The sequence below is a fragment of the Catharus ustulatus genome, chromosome 21, assembly GCF_009819885.2.
Source record: "Catharus ustulatus isolate bCatUst1 chromosome 21, bCatUst1.pri.v2, whole genome shotgun sequence".
NCBI classification, from domain to species: domain Eukaryota; kingdom Metazoa; phylum Chordata; class Aves; order Passeriformes; family Turdidae; genus Catharus; species Catharus ustulatus.
The window spans coordinates 6,518,100-6,539,494 of NC_046241.1; the positions used below are offsets into that span (position 1 = coordinate 6,518,100).

Sequence of the window (21,395 nt, forward strand, 5' to 3'; positions counted from 1 at the left end):
CTGACTGTCAAATCAGAAAAGTCAGCACCTGTTGCTAATAACCCTGTAAATATTAGGGACAGAATGCTTTCTGAGGTGTTTTTAACTACTCTTTTGATTTCTCTACAGTATTTCAGCGTGATCATTGGAGACGGGTAGGCACTTTCACTTTTATATGGGCTTTGTCCCCAGTTCCTTCATTTTTTCCCTAGATTGTTGTGTGCTGTAGCAGTGTTGCAATGCTGTGCTTTGTGGATGCTGCAGAGAAATGTTAGCATAAAAGTGTAGTTTTCCACAGTAAATTGTTTTAATTTCATGGAAACGTTTCTGCTGGCATTGGATTTTGGAAAATGTTGTTTTTTAACAAATCTATTTTAAGCAGTGTCTCTTTAGATCCTGTGCAGAAGTTGAAGTGTGGGTCTGGAGCATGGCTGCTGAGGCTCTTCTTGCCAGCATCTAATAGATGACAGATTCTTTGCCATTACATTTCTTCAAAAGAAAAAATGAAAGTAATCAAGTATAGTAACAGCCCACTGTGCCCAATTTTCCTTTGTCCTATGAGAGCTTTACTCTTCTTACAGCAATGCTGACAGCAAAATCTTTAGTATGAAAATACTGGGAGCAGTACACTGTGTCTCCTATTTATCAGACTCAGCACTCTAAAACCTCCAGTAAGATAACCAGATTTTATTCAGTGATGAAATACTTTTTTGTCTGCTTTAGCAAATGGGTTGTAATTGAGACAATTCTGACTGTGTTATTTAAGGCAGCACATTTCCAACTTACAGCATTTTGATTCTTCCCTTCTCCCTCCCATGCAGACACTCTCTGTGGTCAGCATCAACTCTGTGAAGTGCTGACATGCAGCATACTTGAAGGACTGCATGGCAATGTGGAATATTATTCCACCTCCTGTCTCTGTAGTGGATATTCCTTCTATTCCCATGGATGCTGGCAGATGAGCAGTGCTCACATGTGAAGGTTTTGAACCGAAGGCTCCTTGGGTTGGTGTAAATAAGCGTGTGTCTGTGAGGAGATAGCACATGTTCTCCATTTGGGCTGTAATAGAGTTTGGCATATGAAGGCTTTCATCCCAGCAGAGCTGTTTTTATCCCAGAAAAACAGTTCTGCAGAACTCCAGTAATCCATTCAGGTCTGTGTTAGCCAGGTTAACTGTTCCTTTTCCACAAAGTTGCTTGCATTGGTGTTTTCAAGAAAAAGCACAGGTTGGAACAATTCACTAAAGCAGATCTGCAGCTCAGGGTAGCTGGAAATGCAAAATTCTGCAGCAGCAATGACCATGAACTGTGGCTTTTGGGTGTTGTAGGATCAAGCAGAGAGTCCTCTTGATGCTGTGCCAAGTGCCAGCATCCCTGCAGAAGGGGCAGTTTGCCATGTCCATGCATCATGAGCTGCAGTTCTCAGCCTGGCGTGTTGAACCTCATCGGTTTCAATTTGCGTTAACGAGCCGGGCAGTGAATTGCGACATCTTAGCGGCAGATGTGCTGCTGAGCTGGGGACACTGTGCTCTTCCAGCACCCTGTCCCTGGCTGTCAAAGCTGAGGAGCTGGGAAGAGAAACACCAATATCCCTGTTTGTCCCTCTGTGGAATGGAGGCTGCTGGAGCAGGTCCTGCTCTGGGCTGCTCATGTCACACTCCATTTATTACCGGCTTCACAGCAGATCATGGCTGTGCTGGAGGAAAGCTCTTACCTTCACTGCCCTGAGCACCTGGGGCCCTCCCAACCTGCTGGATCATTAGTCAGCCTGTCCAGGGAATTTAATATCTCCCAGTGCTGCAGTAAGGATGAATGGCTTTGGTGGGATCATATCCTGTGCCTGACAGAACATGCTTCAGGAGGAGGTATTAGAGGAACATGTGGAGCAGCTGCTGCTCAGCACAGTGCTGTGTCCTGCATTGCAAAGCCTTGCCCAGACTTTTTTCTGGGGGAAGATTGAAGGGACTAGAGAGATCAGAGGTTGGTACAGCTTAATTTTAGTACAAATTATATCGAATGCATTGGCATTCAAAAACTGAAAAAATTCCTCTGGGAATTTTTTCTTTATTTCCCACTTTAATGGGTCATATTTTTCTGGACCACCCTCTAATGTTTGGTTTTGTTGGTTGGTGTTTTTTAAAGGAAGGTATTAAAAGTGACCTTTCTTGATTTGACTGGCACAGTGCAGCCAGTCATCTGGTAAACCACTTCCGTGGTACAGAGGACTTGGTTTTCCTGACTTGATAGTACTTGAGGGAAAGCCTCCTATTGAGTAACCCAACTGAATAAACAGCCTTGTCCAGCCAGTTCTTCAAATCCTGCTGTCCTCAGCAGGAAGGAAGCAGGACTGGGGTCCTGCTTGAGTCTCTTGCATCCTCCAGTAGAAGAATTGGATGCAGACTTGAATCTTCATGGATTTTTTTGTGTGGATGTTCAGTTTTGTCTGCTGAGTGGGGAGTGGGAGTGCCATTGGATTCAGGATGTGCTGAGGTTAGCATGGGCCAGTTTAACCACCTGTATAGAACATCCCAACCAGGAAAAAGAGATGTAGTCTGGTGGCAGAAGTGCAGATGAGCAGCCCATTTGTGCAAGCAGAACCCCTTGGAACAGGACTGGTGTTTATGGTTTGTTTGATACACAGAAATGGACCAAATAATGTCTCAGTAACATAGCCAGGAAGCAGACTTGAGTTCCTAAAAAACTCAGGTGCTGGGTCTCTCACCTCTCTGAGAGTACAAGTCAGCAGCACCACATGGTTTTCTTGTTGGGTGTCACCAGCGAGAGGTTAAAAAAACCTGCCTACAGAATAAACACGTTTACTAGTGGAAGTTTATCTTAATGTAAATGGAAAACTTCATGAGTGTTAAAACATGGAGTGTCATTTTTGTGGCCTGTTCTGTCCTCATCCTGCTACAAGTTTCCTCTGAAATCTTTGGCCATTTATTTAGCTTCTTTCTGTAACAGGATCATAGAATCTGTCACACTGAATACACATATCTCTAATTTTCATGAGATATAAGTTGTCACAAAACCATGGGGGAGCTTCCTTCTCCATGCCTAATACTTCCAAGTAATCCTGGAGTTCAGCTTTTTCTACATCCATATTTTTAGATTTTAATTCTCAGTGTAACATGGGAGCTGTTCATACCACTGCAAAGTCATTCCCAAAGAGGCATGGCTTGTTTTAAACTGTGGTTGTACTGGCTAATGCTTGGTCACTCACACCAAGCAGTTGTAACAGCCTCTTATGTTGTCACTTTTCTGTTCTGAGAACATCTGGTTTTAAGGTGATTTCACCTGTTTGATCATGAAAAGTGTTGTAGGGTTTTTTTATCCATGGTGTTGAAATGAAATTTGACCCAGTTACTTTACCAAAGAATATCTGATTCATTTTGGTAGAGGGTTGTGAATGTGTTCCCCAGAAGGTTGCCATTATTTTCCAGTCTCCATTAAAAAGACTTTAATCAAGTTTGAGGGTGGTTTTGTTCCTTCCTGCAAACACCTTTTTCTCATGCAAATGCTTTTTTTGTTGGTGATATTCTCTTGTTGCTGGAGCTTCACAGATGCATTTCCTTTTCCATCCAAAAATTCTGTCTAGGTGGAAGAAGCAGAATTTTACCCTAAGTCTGGGATTTTTGGATGCCTGGCAACCCCATCAACTTCCCAACCTCCTGAAATCCCAAACAGATGGCCACTGCACATGCAGAAACTGTTGAGTGTACATCCAGTGTGTCAGAAACATTTGGGAAGTCTGATCATGGCTGTTGGCATGTGATGTGAGCAGTAGGACTAGTGTGTGGACTGGACAGGAATTTGGGTGGCCAAACGTGGTGTTGTTCTTCCTGCAAGCTTGTCCCTTGCCAGACTTTGGTCCTTTGTGAGAAATTGAGCTCTTCCATCTTCTGTGCTGCAGGCTAGTCTATGATGCAAAATGCACATTAGATGCAAAGATTTCTCCCTGTCCTTCAGGTGTAACCAGAACTTTTCCAATAATTAAATTCCTAGCTATTTTCACCTTGCCTGGCAGAAGACTGGGCTTGAGGATGAAAACTGGAAACGCACAGCTCTGGTGGGAGGGAGTCAGTTGGCCGTTATCTTTAGCAGGATTTTAGGCTTAAAATGGATCTTCTGTATAAATGTTAAGAAGGTAACAAATATGGGTTATCATGCCTCGCAGCAGGTTTTCATTCAGTGGTAATGATTTTCCTTCTGTGCTATCGATCAGTGCCCATCACAGGGATGGAGCAGACCAGCTCCTGATGCTAAACCTCTGCAGAAGCTCAGGCCTAAAGCAGGGACAGGTCTGGTTTGCCAGTGGCACTTCAAGGAGAGTTTAGGCAGGTAAAAATGTCATAACCCAAATAGTAATAGTGAAGTCAAGACACTCCCATACTCTACAGGAAATGTCCCACTGACCAACCTTTTTGAAAAAAAAAAACATCTCAAGCAACAGCATGCCAGTCTAGTGCTATTTGCAACCCTTTCTGCCCCGTTGTTTTGGCAAAGTGCATGTATTTTCTCCTGAATCCATGCCTTTCCCATGTAAGCATTGATTGTTTCAGGCTCTGGAGCTGGTTACAGAGCTCGTGGAGCTCACAGTTCCGTGGCTCGAGTAGAAACAACGCCGCACTTTGCTTTCACAATTTCGTGGTGCAGTTCCTGCGTACAAGCTCCTTGAAGGGCACCACCTGAACGAGCTTTTCCCTTCCCCTTTGGTTCCCAGCTCTATGTGTCTTCAGAGAGCCGCTTCAACACCTTGGCAGAGCTGGTCCATCACCACTCCACCGTGGCAGATGGGCTCATCACCACGCTGCACTACCCGGCGCCCAAGCGCAACAAGCCCACCATCTACGGCGTGTCCCCCAACTACGACAAGTGGGAGATCGAGCGCACCGACATCACCATGAAGCACAAGCTGGGTGGAGGCCAGTATGGAGAGGTGTATGAAGGAGTCTGGAAGAAGTACAACCTCACAGTGGCTGTGAAAACTCTTAAGGTAGGACTCGGAGCACTGCGAGTTCAGGCTGGCTGCCTGCTCTCGGTTCTGGTTAGGTATTTGTTGTGATGGCAGCCCTCCCTTTGAGTGCTGTAGGCTGGATATGGAATATCTTTAAAGAGCTTGATCCTCTTATGGTTTATGTGATACCTGTAGCACTTGTATCTAAACAAAGGAGGATGTTAACAGCACAGTTTTTACTGGAGAATGGATGAAACCTTAGAAAAGTAAATAGTGGCGCAGTGTCTCACGTTCAGGGTGTGGTAAAGGTGAGCTGTTCATGGATGAACACACCAGCACAAGCTGGTGTATTAAGGAAAATTGTGGATTGTGAGTCAGTCAACATAAAATTCAAAGGCTGTGCTTCAGGGAGGCTTTAGATGTTTTGATTTTCTGTCTTATGTGGCGTCTTTCTCAAAAGACAAACTCCCTGTGTACCTGGAAGTCTTAAGCAACTGTTCACAGCTGCTTCTTATCAAAAGACACAAGAGGAGGAAAAATGGTATGCAAGCTAAGGTATATTAAAATTCATAAGTGACTTTAATGAAGAACTGGATAATCAGTTCTGTTTCTGGCTCTGCTCCCTGCTTTCTGCATCTTGGTTTCCTTGTCTCTTGAAATGCAAATAGTGCTCTGTGAGTTCATAAGGTCATTACTTAATTCATCTATGTTTATAAAACTGTCTTGAGATCTTCTGGCACCATCTGCACACATTGCATTTGATTGCTTAATAGGAGTTTATGCGAACTTGACACCATGTTCTCTCCCCTCGAATGGGGACGTGGTTTGGTCTTGCAGAAACAAACAGAACCGAGGGTTTCATTTGTTTCTTTTTGGTTTTTTTGCAATGGAAATTTTGAAGTGGAGAGAGCTGTGTAGACGCCTCAGTGTCAGGGGAAGAACCTTTCCTTGATTTGGAGAAAATATTTCTTCCTTGCTCTCGGAGCAGCGGCTGCCTCAGTACTTCTGGGTTGCCATGGCTGCAGAAAGTATTTTCATTTTGGCCTTTTCTGTACTCTGGAGGTTCCTGCTGCTGCTCCCAGTGGGGGAGTCCAAGTGCTGCTTGCACAGGGAGCGAGTGACATCTAGTGTTGTGACATCTAGCGCTGTCCCTGCTCGGGATGGCTCGGAGTGGTGCAGGTGAGCTGGGATGTGCCCAGTTCAGCAAAACACCTGAGGAGAGCTCAGCTCTTCCCTGGAGCACAGCCTGCAGTAACATCTTCCTGCTGCTGCCTGCACTGGGAGGATTCCTGATGCTTTCAGACTTGCTCCAAAACTGAAGTTGTTGCTTTCATTCTCTTCTCCCTGAAACCCATCAACAAAGAGGAATTGCATGTTATCCCATCAAATCTGTTTGTGCAGAGGAGAAACCTTAATACAGATCATGGCTGTTTCAAATAAATAAATATTTAATGAAACACGACTAAAAGTGGTTCATAATGTGGTATGGAGCAGCGTGTTCCACTGGGGAGTGTAAGACAACCAAGAAGAGAGTTGAGAAACACTTCAACCTGCAATTATGCATGCTAAAACCATCCTTAAAAGCAAATTTATAATCCACTTTCTTTAAATCCATTAGCCTACTGCCTGACAGGTGGGATTATAGCTTTCTTCAAAGTTTTGGGAAACATTTTAAAATCACATTTATATCCTAGTTCTGCTGGGAAAAACAAGCCTTTTGCAGCTTCTGCCCAAATCTTTGGATGACTCATTTTATTTTTCTTTGAGAGAATGTTTTTCAAAACTTTGTATGATTCTTCTTTCTCCTTCCCCATCTACCTCAGATATCTCTATAAGAAAGATAAAGGAGAGCGAAGACTAAAAGAGAGAGGAGGAGAAAAGTCCTTGCAGCATCTTTTTGAATAATGATGCTTGTGAACACTCATTTGTTGTTCAGTTTTCTATCAAGTGTCTAAAGATAGCTCATGGCTGGCACAGAGCTGGAGAAGTGATCGAAGCAGCACATGCTGTTCCTCAGTGTTTAACTGGAGAGGGCAAAACCATGTTCAGGTTATGTTGCCTTTTAAAATCCATCCCTGGCAGCTCTTTGTGTTGCACTGGACACAGTATTTATCAGGGGTTATTATAACAGGGCACACTCTAAATTTGTGTTTTTACCCCCAGATTGGACAGGAGCACAAGGCAGTGTCTGTGGGGACAGGGAGCTCTGTGCCCTGCATGGGACCAAGTGCAGCCTGTCATGACTCTGGCCACAGCTGGTTCTCCTGAGAGCCTTTTAATGGCTGAGCTGCTGTGAGCTGGTCAGCTCAGCACATTTCTTACTGCTCACCTCGGCTCTGCTGCCCCTAGGACTGCCTCTGCTTTTCCTTTTAGCTTTTTTTTTTTTTTTTCCTTTTTTTTTCCCCCAGCAGAGAAGCCTGTGTTTTAAATTAGGCAACATGTAACCTTGGTGTCCCTTAATGCCATGGCATGGCCCTGTGCTGTGCTGGGAAAATGCTGGACAGCATTTTGCTGTTGTATCTCTGCCGTGGTTTAGTATTGTGGGAACTGGAAGCCAGTTAAAGCTTGGTCCTTTCCACACAAGATCAGGTTTTCAGAGAGGTCATTGCTGTAGTGGTTCTCTGTATGTGTCCTTCCTATTAATATGGTCACTGAGAGGTAAGAAATTTCAAACTGTGGAGCAGCTATGCAAAGCACAAACCTTCCAAGTTTTGTGTAGCATGAATAAGACAAAGGTGTATTTAGGATAATTTTGCAACCTGGACTATTAACCCAGTTTCCTTTGCCAAAGAGAACAGTTTAAGGTTCTGCTCAGAAGGACCTTTGGACTATTAGTTTTGACAGTGTGTTGAGCAAATCGCAGCTGTCAATCCAGCTAATTGGCAATGAATAGTAAATGATTGAATGGAAGTGTTGGAAAAATGTTCTCAGTGCTAAGTGCAGAGCAGGGAGCTGGCTGGATCTGACCGTGGCAGCCCACTGTTATCGTTCTCACCAGCAGCACTAAATCCTTTCCAATCCTTCCCTAAAACACTTTGTCCATGTAGCCTGTCACCATTAATCCATCACTGAAAAAAAAATATGGATATAGAAAGAAACATTGCTTTAGGAATAGATCTGTATTTTTGCGCCACTTTGAAATGACCTTCCGGCCATTTGGGGCCTATCTGCTTCAGAAAAAAATGTCTTTTGAGCAAGATTGTATCTTCCTTGGTTTTGTGCTGTGCCAAGTAACTTTATGGCACCCAGCAAATTGGTAGTGACACGTCTGCCCAGGATGGATACGTCATGGGTCAGGCTCTGAATGCCAGAAATGAATTTTGGAACCTTAGGCTTTCAGTCACACAGCGGCTGCCATCAGTCCTTGGCTCCCTGACTGAGAGAGGGGATTTCTTATTCCTGCCCACTGAACCCAAGGGCCTGCCTTTCAGCAGCCTCTCAAGCATTTGATTGTGGTGTATCCTTTCTTTTATGTTCGTTCTTGTTCCTTTTCTGTACTTTTTATTTCATGTTATCTTTTTTTTTCTTTCTGTTAGGAAAGAACAAGCTTGTTTTTCCTTTTCAGCTCCTGAGCATTCTGTGAGAGACCCTTCACAAAAGGGATATGGATTTTCTTGCCCCAGAAAGCTCAGCTAGTATGAAAATGACAAAAATACATATTTTTAAAATCATACAATAAATAAATGTTTGTAACTCCTTGGCTTTGTGTTGCGGCTACAGGAAAAAATTACTATGTGCGAACTGTGGCTTATGTTGTCAGTTTGCAGCTCTTTTTGTGTCCTAATATAAAAATCTGATTCTCCTTTGTGTACACTGCCTTTGCCAAAGCTTTGCAATTGTTCTGCAGGAGGATACCATGGAGGTGGAAGAGTTCTTGAAAGAAGCCGCAGTAATGAAGGAGATCAAGCATCCGAACTTGGTGCAATTATTAGGTAAGTGATAAATACCAAGCTGAGGGATTTGAACTAAACCCTTGTGCAGTGATATGGATGTTAAGGAGCAGATAAGCTGCTTACCATACCAAGGCTTTAAATACAGACACTTATTGTCTGGAAAAATTCACAATTTGTACCACTAATACATGATTTTTAATGATCTCGTCTCCCTAATGTTTAATTTGCCAGAGCCTGAAGCAGAAAATTAAACCCCTCTATTAACCACTTCCAAGCAGAATCCATTCTTTGCACAAGCCCCATTTTTCTGCCTTCTGGAGGTACAAATTGCCTTTGAAGATGCAACATGAAGATTCACTGATATTCTCCAACAGTCATTGTCAACTTTATGTTGTTCCCCAGGGGTGTGCACACGGGAACCTCCTTTCTACATCATCACAGAGTTCATGACATATGGGAACCTGCTGGATTATCTGAGGGAGTGCAACAGGCAGGAGGTGAATGCTGTGGTGCTGCTGTACATGGCAACTCAGATCTCCTCAGCCATGGAGTACCTGGAGAAGAAAAACTTCATCCACAGGTAGGAAGGACAGTGAACACCCTTGAATCTCCAGCACAGAACAATCCTTGATGGATTTTCCTCCCTTTCAGGCTATCACAGCATTGATTGGTGTCATATATTTAACACACTGGTGCAAATCTGGCACAGTCTATTAACCTGTCCAAAGGATGGGTTTTCTCTCAGTGCTCTTCTCTTGACTTTGAAGTAGATGTAGGTGAAAGACACATCAGTACTTACACATTTTGGGCAAGGCCTTAAATGTGAATTTAAGCCCAAAGTAATGGACTTTTCATGGACCAGATAAACCACTTCCTTGTTTCTAGCAGCCTTTCAAAGCAGCTGCAGTTGGTGATGCTGGATTTGTGCAGGTCCCCACATCAGAACCACCCTCCGAGCGCCGCCTCAGCCCCTGCTCTTTCTTATTTGCTTCACTTTGTTTTCCACTGCAGGGATTGTTCCATGCTATTGTCCAGATTGTGTATTCACTTTAATAAGCATCACTGCTGTCTTTAAAGTCGCAGGGACTCTGACCTTTAAAGTGTGCTGCAATTATGGCTGGAGCTTTGCGTTCCTTGTCTGCAGAGCTGGGCTCCTGGCAATGTAATGACACATCCTGCACCAGGGCTCCAGAGTGCCTGAGCTTTGTACAAGATGCTCTCGGTGTCGTGGCGTGACCTTTCCTGCCCAATTAACTGGAATATGGAATTAGCACGTGTTTTGTTCATAGAGACAAATATGAAGATGGTGTGTAAAGTTCTAGGTGCTCTTCTAAGCTACGAATTGCCTTTGCTGCTTGAAAGGCCTGGTTAAATGTTGCTATTAGTCAATAAATTGAACAGTGATGCTGCCAATTAAAATTTCCAGCCTTTGATTTGCTCTGTTGAAAGGATTTTTGTCGCTTCAGCCTGCAGGAAGTAAACTTTAAAAACTCCTTTGTGTGGATCTCATTTGTCTTCTCTGCCATTCATTTCATTTCCTCTTACTTCTGATGACCCATTTATCTACAATAAATAGTAGCATTTTTCCTTATCAGCCACCCCCATAACCACCTACCCAATTATTTGAAGAGTGTTGTCACAATTCACATCCATGGATTCAAATGCAGTGCTCTGACCTCATTTAATGAATCAGGAAGGAGGAGGAATTTGATTATGGAGAGGAGCTTTTATTTAGATACACATTGTAGTAATCAACATTGATAAGAAGGTACATTCAAAAACACTGTGAAATTTAAATGGGCATCTACTAAGATGTACTTTTTCTGTTTTTTAATTTATTCTGATTGAGCAGAACAAGCAACAGAAACAGCAGTGTCTGCCTCATATCTGAAGATCTCACAGGAGCTTCCTGGTACAATCAATTTTTAGTTTAATGTGACATAATCTGGAGAAGTGTTTTTAACAAAACCTAATATTAGGAGAAATGTACTTCTGTGCTTTATATTTTTATCCTCCTGAAGCATTTCCAAGGATGCAAACACCATGTACAAGCCAGGGAAGTGGCAAATGCAACATGCACATCCCTCACCTGCCAGGGTGGGGCCAGTGGTGGAAAAAAACGTGGAGAAAAAGTTAAATCTGCTTGTTGCCCAGTCCTTTGAAAATGCCAGCACTGATAGCAGGGGCTCCAGCAGGTTTGCAAAGGCCAAATGCTGGTTGTGAACAAGTTGTGTTGTAAAAGGTGGTACACTGGGAGGAAAAGCAGGGCTGGGAGCTCATCCTGGTGCTTAAGCAAGGGCTGGAAAAGGAGCTCTGGAGAATGACTGGTGTTGGCTGGGGTGACTGAGGTGCTACAAAGGTGGGCAAGAAGTGAGGAATAGAAACTCAGTTTATTCAGTGCTCATCCCCAGCTATTGATAACTTGAGCACTGACATTTCTTTGGAATATTTTTATCCTGAGGGTGGCAGCTTTTATTGAAAGTGAGGGGGCTTCTTGAAGCTCTCACTTCAAATTAGAAGGGAAAAAAAAAAAAGTTGGGATGACAGTCTTATGAAGACGGAATGGAAAATAACTTTCCCTCTTGTGTGTGTGCGTGTAACTCCAGAATTTCTGTGTAATATTTGGATCAAAATAATCACACAGGCCCAGGTTTCTTCGGGAACAGCAGGCTTCCTTGCTATCTCTAAAAGTGAGATGCTAAGGACTTCTCATTGCCTATTTTTGGTCTTCTTTTTAGGGACCTTGCTGCCAGGAACTGCCTTGTAGGGGAGAACCACTTGGTGAAGGTGGCAGACTTTGGCCTGAGCAGGTTAATGACGGGTGACACCTACACAGCCCACGCTGGAGCAAAATTCCCCATCAAGTGGACTGCACCAGAAAGCCTGGCCTACAACAAGTTCTCCATTAAATCCGACGTCTGGGGTAAGAATTTGCATGGACTCATGAATGCAGATGATAATCTTCTTGTGCAGGGCTGTGAAATGAGGCTGCTGTGGAACATTTCAGGAGGTTCCCTGGTTTGAGCCACGTTGTTCTGTGAGCTTGAGTGCAGGAATTAATCTCTGCTTGGCAGCCTCAGAGCAGAGCACAGAGAGTGCCCACCTGATTTTATGTATTTGAGTTGTTGGGAAGTATGAAAAGATGCTGTAGTGTTTATAGAAATGTATGAAATGGGGCACCAGTGCTGCTGTCTTGGTGGAGTTCTGGCACAGGACTGTGAAGTGAGACATTATTATATAGCCAAAAACTTTCTAACTAATTCAAGGAGCAAAGAATCTGGTTCGTTTTATGTTTTAAAAAAATAATTATGTGTGTGTCTGTCTAGTGATAGCTCCAAGCTTGTCTTTCTGCATTTTAAAAGAATAATCTTTGGAATGAGATGAGGAGAAACAGAGGGAAAATTTGATGACAAATGGTTATTGAAGAGCCCTGAAGTGCTGGTGATAACAGTAGGCTTAGCTAAATGGAGCTGTATTGTATCAAATCTGACCACAGAAAATCTCATTGTACTTTTATCAGCCTTTCTTTGGGTTTTATATCTCTGCCATAGCTGTTGGTCAAATTCTCAAAAGTGCCCAGTGGCATGAGATAGAAGTTGGTGGAATGTGGTCCCAAAGGCACTTGAAAAATGATATCCTGAGCATCTTCTGTGTATAAACCAACAGATAGTAGTGGAGCAGAGATGAAGCTTTCTGCAGTTTGGGGGAAAATGTGCAGAGAAAGGTTTTATGTTGAAGAAACTTTTAGGTAGATGGCTGATGTAAAATGTTTTGTAAATGGAGGAGGAAAAGCCAAAACAGCCTCCCAAGGAGCGTGTGATTGCTCACCAGGGTGTTTCTGCTGCTTTGGGTTTGCATGTGGTGTTGGCTGCTGAGTATCTGCCACAGTCTTAGGATGTTGCTGTACTGCTGTGGTGCAGAGTACTCTAGGGAGGAAAGATCCCCAAGGAATGTGGGGTATCTTTAGTTAGGGCTAATGTAGCCTCAGGAAGCAGAGTTGGGGCAGTGGACTTTGGGATCTCATCTGAGATCAGCTGTCCCCGCAGGCCAGGGCTGCTGCTGGGCACGCCAGGGTTTAGATGTTTTCACCTCACTGCCTCAAGACAGCAATCAAAGAAAATTGTGCACAGAAATGTCTAATGTAAATTGCCCTTGGTGGCGTTGCCATGTAATGTGATGTGATTTCCTTACTTATGCAGAATTGTAATCGCTTTCTCTTCAGGTTAAGAGCAGAATAGGGTGACTGAACTAATTACATGCAGGTTGTTGAACTGGTGTTGGTTTATTCTGTGTGCCTGACTCCTGGGTTAGCTGCCTGACCCCACTGCTGACCTGCATCCCCACTGACTGCTGCCACTTGAATGCCTGCTCCAAGACCCTTTTTGTGCTCTCCCTTTTCCAATTCAGCTTTCCCTGTGACCAAAATGTCTCACCCTCACCATATCTCATTGGTAGCAACTGCTGAAACTTTCCTCTCACTGCTGCCTCCCAGATTTCCCTTCCAGACCACACTGCAGCTAAACAAGGGCACCCCAAAAACACTGAGCTATTAAAATGTGCGAGTCCTCCAGGGAGAGGTTGCAAATGAGAGGAGCTGCCACACTGAGAGAGCGACTGCAGTGCAGCAGTGAAGCAGTTTCAGCTAATCCACTGTGAAGTCTCTTAATTGTGCCTCTAATAGGACTTGAAGGATCTCAAGGCGTTCAGGTTTGAGACAACTGATACATTGAAAATTAGTCTAATTCTACCCTGTCATATCGCAGGAGACTTGTCTGTGCTGACGGAGAGCCTTGTTACGCCTCTTTAACATTTAAGCTGCTGCTGAGCATGGGATCTGAGCCACCCAGGGCTGGTCTGAGTGTGCAGCACTATTTAGTGACTACTCCTGCTAAACAGCCTCTCAAATTCAAGATGAAAACAAAGCTTATTGATTTTTTTTTTTCCTCCTTTTTTTTTTTTCTTTCTTCCCTCTTGTTCTCTACTGCAGCCTTTGGTGTTCTGCTGTGGGAAATTGCAACCTATGGTATGTCCCCTTACCCTGGGATTGACCTGTCTCAAGTCTATGAGCTGTTGGAGAAGGATTATCGTATGGAGCGTCCTGAAGGCTGTCCTGAGAAAGTTTATGAGCTCATGAGAGCATGTAAGTGTTTTTTAGCCCTGCAGATGCTGCTTTTTAGCTCTGCAAGGGTGCAATAAAAGTGCAGGAGTCTGGCTATGTACTGCAAAGCGTGAGAATCCCCTACCAGTTGCAGGGAAGGTGCAATGCTGGGTGGAAGTGTTTGGGTAAAAGTGATTTCTCTAGAGGATGAACATGTTATGAAACCAGCTGTTCATCTGTACTGGGAGCCCACAGGCCTAGAGAGATTTGTTGTGGATCTCAATGCCTCCTTTGCCTCCTTTTTCCTGACAACTTAAAAGAAAAGCTTGTGCTCCGAGGATGAAGCAGGAGCTTCAATTGGCTTCTTGCAGGACTGACTGTGACTCTTCACTGTGGCCTTTTGGAACATGACTCAGTGCCCTGCACTTTCTCCCAGCAGTGCTCAGCACCTACTGTCACACACTGACACCAAAACCTGATTTAGGGAGTGCTGGGTGTCTGCAGCTGTCACTGAACCAAAGTGGTTGCAGACACTCAGCATCCTGTAAATCAGATTTTCACGTCAGTATTTTATCTCAGTGTATTGGAAGGGAGCTGTGATTTCTGGCTCCTCCTGGTGCAGGGTACTGAGTGTCTGCTGCTGGAGGGAAGTTTTGAGTGGTGGTGTGCTTTTTTTTCAGGCTGGCAGTGGAGTCCTTCTGATAGACCCTCCTTTGCTGAGATCCATCAGGCCTTTGAAACGATGTTTCAGGAATCCAGCATCTCGGATGGTAGGTCCAGCAATTCCAGGGGTGTGGAAAGGGCTGACTGCATCCTTAACTCTGCCTGTTATAGACTGCTTGGCAGTGAAACTCAGTCCTGTGTTATGCTACCTGGTGTAAATGGTGTAGAAATCAGTTATTTGTTCACATGTGGGTATTTTTTTCTGAGCAAACATCTCATTTTAAAGGTCCAAATGGCTGAACAACCCCAAGGATCCTCTGTTTTGTGTTGCTTGCTTTTATTTTGTGCTATTAATTCCAAACAGAGCAATAGTTTTTTTATCTTCAATTGATTGCAGTGATTGTCTTTTTTCTGTGCATTGCAGAGGTGGAGAAGGAATTGGGAAAGAAGGGCATGAGGAGTGTAGTGAGCAATTTCCTCCAAGCCCCAGAGTTGCCAACCAAAACGCGAACATCGAGGAGAACTGCCGAAAGCAAAGATGCCAACGAGGGCTTGGAGACTGCACATGCTCGAGGCCAGGGGGAATGTGGTAGGTTTAATTAAAGTCATTATTCCTTCAGGAAATACAGGGGGAAACAAAATGCACATCTAGCTGCAGGCCCTCACGTAGGCAGAGCTGTGCCTAATAACAGGTGCCATCTCTCTGTACCAACGCTGTGTTTCTGGGTGACAGGCTGCTGAGTTTGCTGTCCTGGGTCCAGAACTCCTTTTATTAGTTTTTGCAAAGGTAGGTTGTTAATTCTGGAGCCAGATACACACAGCAGCTGGGAGTGTGAATCCTTAACTGGCTGAGGGACTGGTGATCTCCCTGCTGTTGCTTAGAGAAGCCCTTGGAGTTCTTTTAACTTAATGGCTGTTGCCTGCAGCTCCCTAAAGACCAGAGCCTGAGCACAGAGCTCTCTGATCATATCCTCTTCCCATTCCCTGGCAGGAGCTATCAGTGGGATCTCCCACTGCATCTGAGTGCTGGGTAATCTGCTGTGTTCAAGCCACTTTACACTACCACACTGCATAATTTAAAGCAGGGGTGATAGCTCGGGTTTAGCAAGCCCCATAAGGGAGGTTTCTTCACTGTTCCATCCTACCAGATTTGTGCTTGCAGCACGGAAGGATATTACTCTTGGCAGGCACCAAATATCATTTCAGTGAGGGACAAAAAGGTATTTACAGAGTCTTCCATAAAATTAAACTTCCAATCAGTTTTTTCAGGCACTTACCTTCCATTCTGAGGTAATAAAAGCAGTGGTAAAAGGCTGAGTGAGCAGAGATTTGTATGTAGCTCTGTGTTTGAAAAACAAGAATGTAAAATGAAATGGCAGTGGGGTTTTTTCCAGCTCCTGTTGAGGCTTCCTCTTCTGACCATTCATGTGACTGACCTCTTTTGTGTAGTGTCAGATCACCCACTGGTGCATGTTTCAGTAACCAATGTACATCTGGGCAGAGGAGGGGGGAAAAGAGGGGATTTAAAATGTCAGTAGAAGAAAGTATCAGTGACTCAGGAAGGAAGGTTATTTACCATGTATAGGAAGTATAATTGCCTATTATTACAAGCTTTTGAAGTTAAAATAATTTCATTTAAATACTTGAGAGCTTTGAGAAATTCAAGTACAGCAGGCATAATATGATTTTAACATTATGCTGGGAATCATTTCATTCTTTACTGTGGAAGAAATTTTTTCACAATAAAGTTTTATTGTAGTTTCCCTTCCAATTGTCAGTGTTTCCATGGCAAGTCCAGCAGCTGATTCTCAGTGCTAGCTGCTGGTTTTCTCTGAATTTCTGCACCTCTCCTGTGGCACTAAGGCCATGGTCTGGTTCTTCTGGCTGTCCAGGTCCCCCTGAGTCCTGTGGGAATGGTAGAACTGCAGTGTTCCTGTGCAAACATGTTGTCCTCACAAAGTGCACAATTTTTATTTTTTTTTCAAATTGTCTCTCCTTCACCAAAATCCATTCCTCAGCCAAAATCCTACCCATAGCATGATGATCACCAATTTGTGACTAAGAAGCATCCTTCCTTATGACTCTGCTTCATCTCCCTTCTTGCTGCCTAGTCAAGCTGTAAATGTATATGCTGCCCTGCAGGCATTCCTCCTTTGGATTAGAATGCCACTGGAGTGCCTGGCCTGGGAACGAGCCCCTCTGTCAGTCAAACACAGAGACCTTCAGGACTCTGTATGAATTTATTATAAACCATTATTCATTTTTAAGTACAGCTTGTAAGTGGAGAGAGGGTCAGCCCATGGCTTCCCTCTGCAGCAGTGCTGCTGGAGGAGGCTGGCTCTGCCCCTTCTCTCTGTTACTCTACAAAGCTGAGCTTCTTCACAGTGGTATGACCTGCAATGTCATGTATAGATCTGGATTTCTGCTCATGAAACAGTTACTTCCATTCCCCACAAAGGATGGCATCAGGAAAATGAGCGGGGAGCCTGGGGATGGAGGTGGGTTACAGTGGTGCCTTATTAATTGAGGGTCAGCAACTCAAAAGACAGCAATGGCTCAGGGTCTAAAGCAGAGGCCTCTTTGTATTTATCTTCTTCACAGTGTGAAGTTTAGACAAGTCTCCAGATGTGAGGAGGGGGATCTGAGCACAAACATGTAGTGTTTGTATGTCCCTCTTCCAGTCAGAAACCCACAGGGAAAGTAGTTTGGCAGCCACCTCAGGAATGAATGGATCATGGACCACGTTCAGTCCAGGCTTGAGTGTGGCTGCACTAATTTTTAATTTCTGCTCAACATTGTGTCTGTTTAGAGAAACCTGCACCTTTGGAGGATTGATCCTGTAAGAAAATGGGTTATTCTGGCTCTTTGAGCACTGCTCAGTAAACTTCCCTTTTCCCTTGCAGATGCCCTGGATCATGAACCTGCTGTTTCTCCCTTGCTCCCACGGAAGGAGAGAGTGGCTCTGGAGAGCAGTTTGAATGAAGATGAGCGGCTGCTTCCAAAAGACAAAAAGCACAACCTCTTCAGTGCCCTGATCAAGAAGAAGAAGAAAACTGCCCCTACCCCTCCGAAACGGAGCAGCTCCTTCCGGGAGATGGACGGACACTCGGAGCGCAGGGCGGGCGCGGAGGAGGAGTGCAGGGATGCTGGCAACGGAGCTTTCATTGCCCCCCCTGCAGACACAGCTGACCCCTCCAAGTTCCAGAGCCCGAGCAATGGGGCTGGTGTCACCAATGGGATCGTGACAGGGAACTCTGGGTTCTTATCTCCCCACTTACGGAAGAAATCCAGCACGATGAGCAGCAGCCGAGGGGTGGCTGGTGAGGAGGAGAGCAGCTCCAACTCCAGCAAGCGTTTCCTGAGGTCCTGCTCAGCCTCCTGTGTGCCCCATGGAGCGAAGGACACGGAGTGGAAATCTGTGACCCTGCCTCGGGATTTGCAGTCCACGGGACGCCAGTTTGATTCCTCCACTTTCGGGGGGCACAGAAGTGAGAAGCCAGCACTGCCTCGGAAGCGGGCGAACGAGGCCAAGGCTGACGTGTCTGTCAGGGGAACGGTGACCCCTCCTCCACGGCTACTTAAGAAGAATGAAGAGACTGCTGATGATGTGTTCAAAGATGTAGAGTCGAGCCCTGGTTCCAGCCCTCCCACCCTGACGCCAAAACTTGGCCGTAGGCAACCTGCTGCCCCTCCTTCCTCCAGCGGGCTCCACAAGGATGATGGAGTCAAATCCAGTGCCTTAGGTACCACTGTGATGATGGACCAAGGTTCTGCTGCCAAACCCAACCCTGCTGGGTTCGTGGGGGCCAGCAAAGCTTCCTCTGAGGAGCCACGCCTGAGGAGGCTCAAGCAGAGCTCGGAGTCGGCAGGGAAGGACAAAGGGAAGTTATCGAAGCTGAAACCAGCCCCTCCACTCCCACTGTCTTCATCCTCCATTGCCAAGCCTGGGAAGGTTTCTCACAGCCCCAGCCATGAAGCAACAGCAGATGTGGTGTCTGGGCCGAAATCCAAACAGTTGACTCAGGTTGGAGAGGCTGCAGGCAGTGATGCTGTCAAGCCAAACCAGTCAGGGGAAGGTGTGAAAAAGCTGGGGATCCCCTCTGTACCAAAGCCACAGTCCTCTACAAAGCTGCTGCTGAGCACAGCAACCCCAGCTGCCTCTTCCTCATCCGTACCCTCTGCCCCAGGCGGGGACCAGACATCATCCACAGCCTTCATCCCCCTCATATCCACCAGGGTGTCGCTGCGGAAGACCCGGCAGCCCCCAGAGAGGATTGCCAGCGGCACCATCACCAAAGGGGTGGTGCTGGAGAGCACCGAGGCTCTGCGGCTCGCCATCAGCAAGAACTCTGAGCAGATGGCCAGCCACAGCGCCGTCCTGGAGGCTGGCAAGAACCTCTACACCTTCTGTGTGAGCTACGTGGACTCCATTCAGCAGATGAGGAACAAATTTGCCTTTCGGGAGGCCATCAATAAGCTGGAGAACAACCTGCGGGAGCTTCAGATCTGCCCGGCCACCGCCGGCAGCGGCCCCGCGGCCACCCAGGACTTTAGCAAACTGCTCAGTTCCGTGAAGGAAATCAGCGACATTGTTCAGAGGTAGCAAGAAACCAGGCTGAAAAACAAAAAAGTGAATCAGTCAATCACAATGGGCCAAAGCCAGCTGTGGAGGGAGTAAGGTGTGGACTGACAAGGCTGTGGGCTGTGCCAAGGACGCAGACTGTGAATGGACGCCCCAGCCCCGAAGGGCAGGGCTGTGTTCAGGAGGCACTCCCCACCCTCTGAACTCAGATTCCCTGTGTTTCATATTCTTGTAATCGTCTTATCTGTGGAGTTCTTGCCTTGTGGACTACAAGACTAAATGCTGATGTCACACCATGCCTTTTTATTAATATTTTATTGTTCTGGACAGACCAGTAAGACTGAAGCCAGACTGGTGGACACTGAGATGCCATCCTCCTCAGGAGGACTTTGTACCATTTTTATTCCCTCCCTCTGCCCCTCTGTACATGAGGATGAGTGTCTGGATAGCAATATACCCACTGCATTTCTTGGGAGAGTTTGCCCAGCACATGGCCCTGGCCCAAGTCTGACATTTACCTGACACTAATGCAACAGATTTGGTGCTTGGGAGGGAAGGGGGAAAATTATTAATGTATGGTTTTTTTAATGACACAGTGCTACAAGTGATGATTGCCCAAATCCTTCCTCTGATTCCACCTGCCACCCTTCATTTCTGTGTTCTCAGTAGTTTCTCAGTGTTGCTGAGCTCCAGTGAATTGCTTGGGCTCGCAGTGTTGGAGGCACCTGCTGAAGTCACAGCCCAGGAGCCTGTTTGTGGCTCTCCCTGGCAGCAGAGCAGGCCTGGAGAAGGTGTGGAGGAGGATGTGCTGTGGTGATGTCTGACACTAATTGGGCTGGTGTTTGGGGTGGGTGTCACAGAGCGGCTGGGAGGGTGGCAGTGGGAAGAGATGGCTCAGGGTGAGTTCTGAGACACTGCCGTGCCTCCAGCAGCTGCTCTGGCTGAGCCTGCACCGCACAGTGCGTGAGAGCTGCTGTGTCTCCAGTCCAATTTCCAGCTTTTTGTTTTGTGAAGGGAGGTGGAGCCTGGCCCCTGCCCTCCTGCAGAGCCCTGTGCTTTGATGGGCTGTGGTGCCTGCCTTTCTGTGCCACTGGAACCCCTGGGAGGAGCTCCAGTGCCAGTTCTCTGGGTTAAAAACATTCCCACCTTCATGCCAGCGTGGTTCCATCCAGCATCAAACAAGGATCTGTGGAGACTGCAGACACTTCTCTGGGGTTCACCTCCCCAGGGAACTGCCACAACATGCTGACAGCAAGAGTCCTGGCCTGCCTTGCCAAGGTCCTGTGACCTTCCCAATTAATGCTGGGAACTAACTGTGACTCGTGACCATAGTGAAAGAACAAGGTTTAGGGCTATTAACAGTGCAATTTAACTCCTCTTAACAGTTCCAAACATGAGAAAAACACATTTCCCGTTTTCTGGTCCCCTGTAACTCGTGACCCCTCTTGTGTATCTTAAACACTAATTGCCTTCAATTGTATTTTATGCTGTTCTCTTTGGAACTGTTTGTTTTGTATCTGATTTCTAGTAGTTCACTCGTGTGTGTTCATGCCACTTCTCACCCTCACAAACAGCCATGACTTAACACATGACAAATGTTCAAAAGAAAATACACACTTCTGCCACAGGCTGCCTTTAAAAATGTAAGAAAAAACCCAACCCTTGAATTGTCTCTTTCCTCGAGGTACTGTTTTTACTTTGATAACATATTGTGCCACTATATTATACATTTGTATCTCGTTATTACACACTTTTGTAGACTTGTCTTTTTTACAGTGTGTAAATAGCTCTGTCCTTCATCTCTGTGATACTTAAGGGGGTCATTTCCCCTTTAATTTAGTTCAGTACAGATTGTTTCTGTACATGACTTTCAATTCTTCTCTTTCTCTATTTCCATTTTTTTGATTTGTTTTTTTATTCCAGTCTCTCTTGCGTAGTATATTTAAAAATAAATCAATGTTGAGGAAAACTTGTTTGTCTGTTGGTGAGGCTTTTCCAAGCAGTTAAGTCCCCTTAGACTCCTCATCCAAAACCAGGAGTTCCCTGTTTGGGTTCACTGTGACCCTTCAGCACAGTGGGATGGTCAGAGCCAGGCCAGCAGCCCTTTCCCTGTTCTTTTGATCTGCTTCTGGAAAGTCAGGAGAGAAAAGAGATGCACAGAGTAAGACTGTGTCATCACCTCTCCTGAATCAAAGACTTTGCTGTTGTATTCAAGGAGATTTAT

At 45.4% G+C, this 21,395-nt stretch overlaps 1 protein-coding gene across 2 annotated transcripts in view; it reads left to right on the plus strand.

Annotated features, from left to right (window-relative positions):
- ABL1 (ABL proto-oncogene 1, non-receptor tyrosine kinase) overlaps positions 1-21,140 on the plus strand; it is an 80,102-nt gene extending 58,962 nt beyond the window's left edge. For both annotated transcript variants that reach the window (XM_033077421.1, XM_033077422.2), the window contains exons 4-11: positions 4,702-4,974; positions 8,783-8,867; positions 9,231-9,408; positions 11,567-11,751; positions 13,816-13,968; positions 14,607-14,696; positions 15,014-15,178; positions 17,493-21,140. In XM_033077421.1, coding sequence (XP_032933312.1) covers positions 4,702-4,974; positions 8,783-8,867; positions 9,231-9,408; positions 11,567-11,751; positions 13,816-13,968; positions 14,607-14,696; positions 15,014-15,178; positions 17,493-19,192 — 2,829 coding nt within the window. In that variant the 3' untranslated portion in view covers positions 19,193-21,140. The remainder of the gene's footprint in view (positions 1-4,701; positions 4,975-8,782; positions 8,868-9,230; positions 9,409-11,566; positions 11,752-13,815; positions 13,969-14,606; positions 14,697-15,013; positions 15,179-17,492) is intronic.
- The last annotated feature ends 255 nt before the right edge of the window (positions 21,141-21,395 follow it).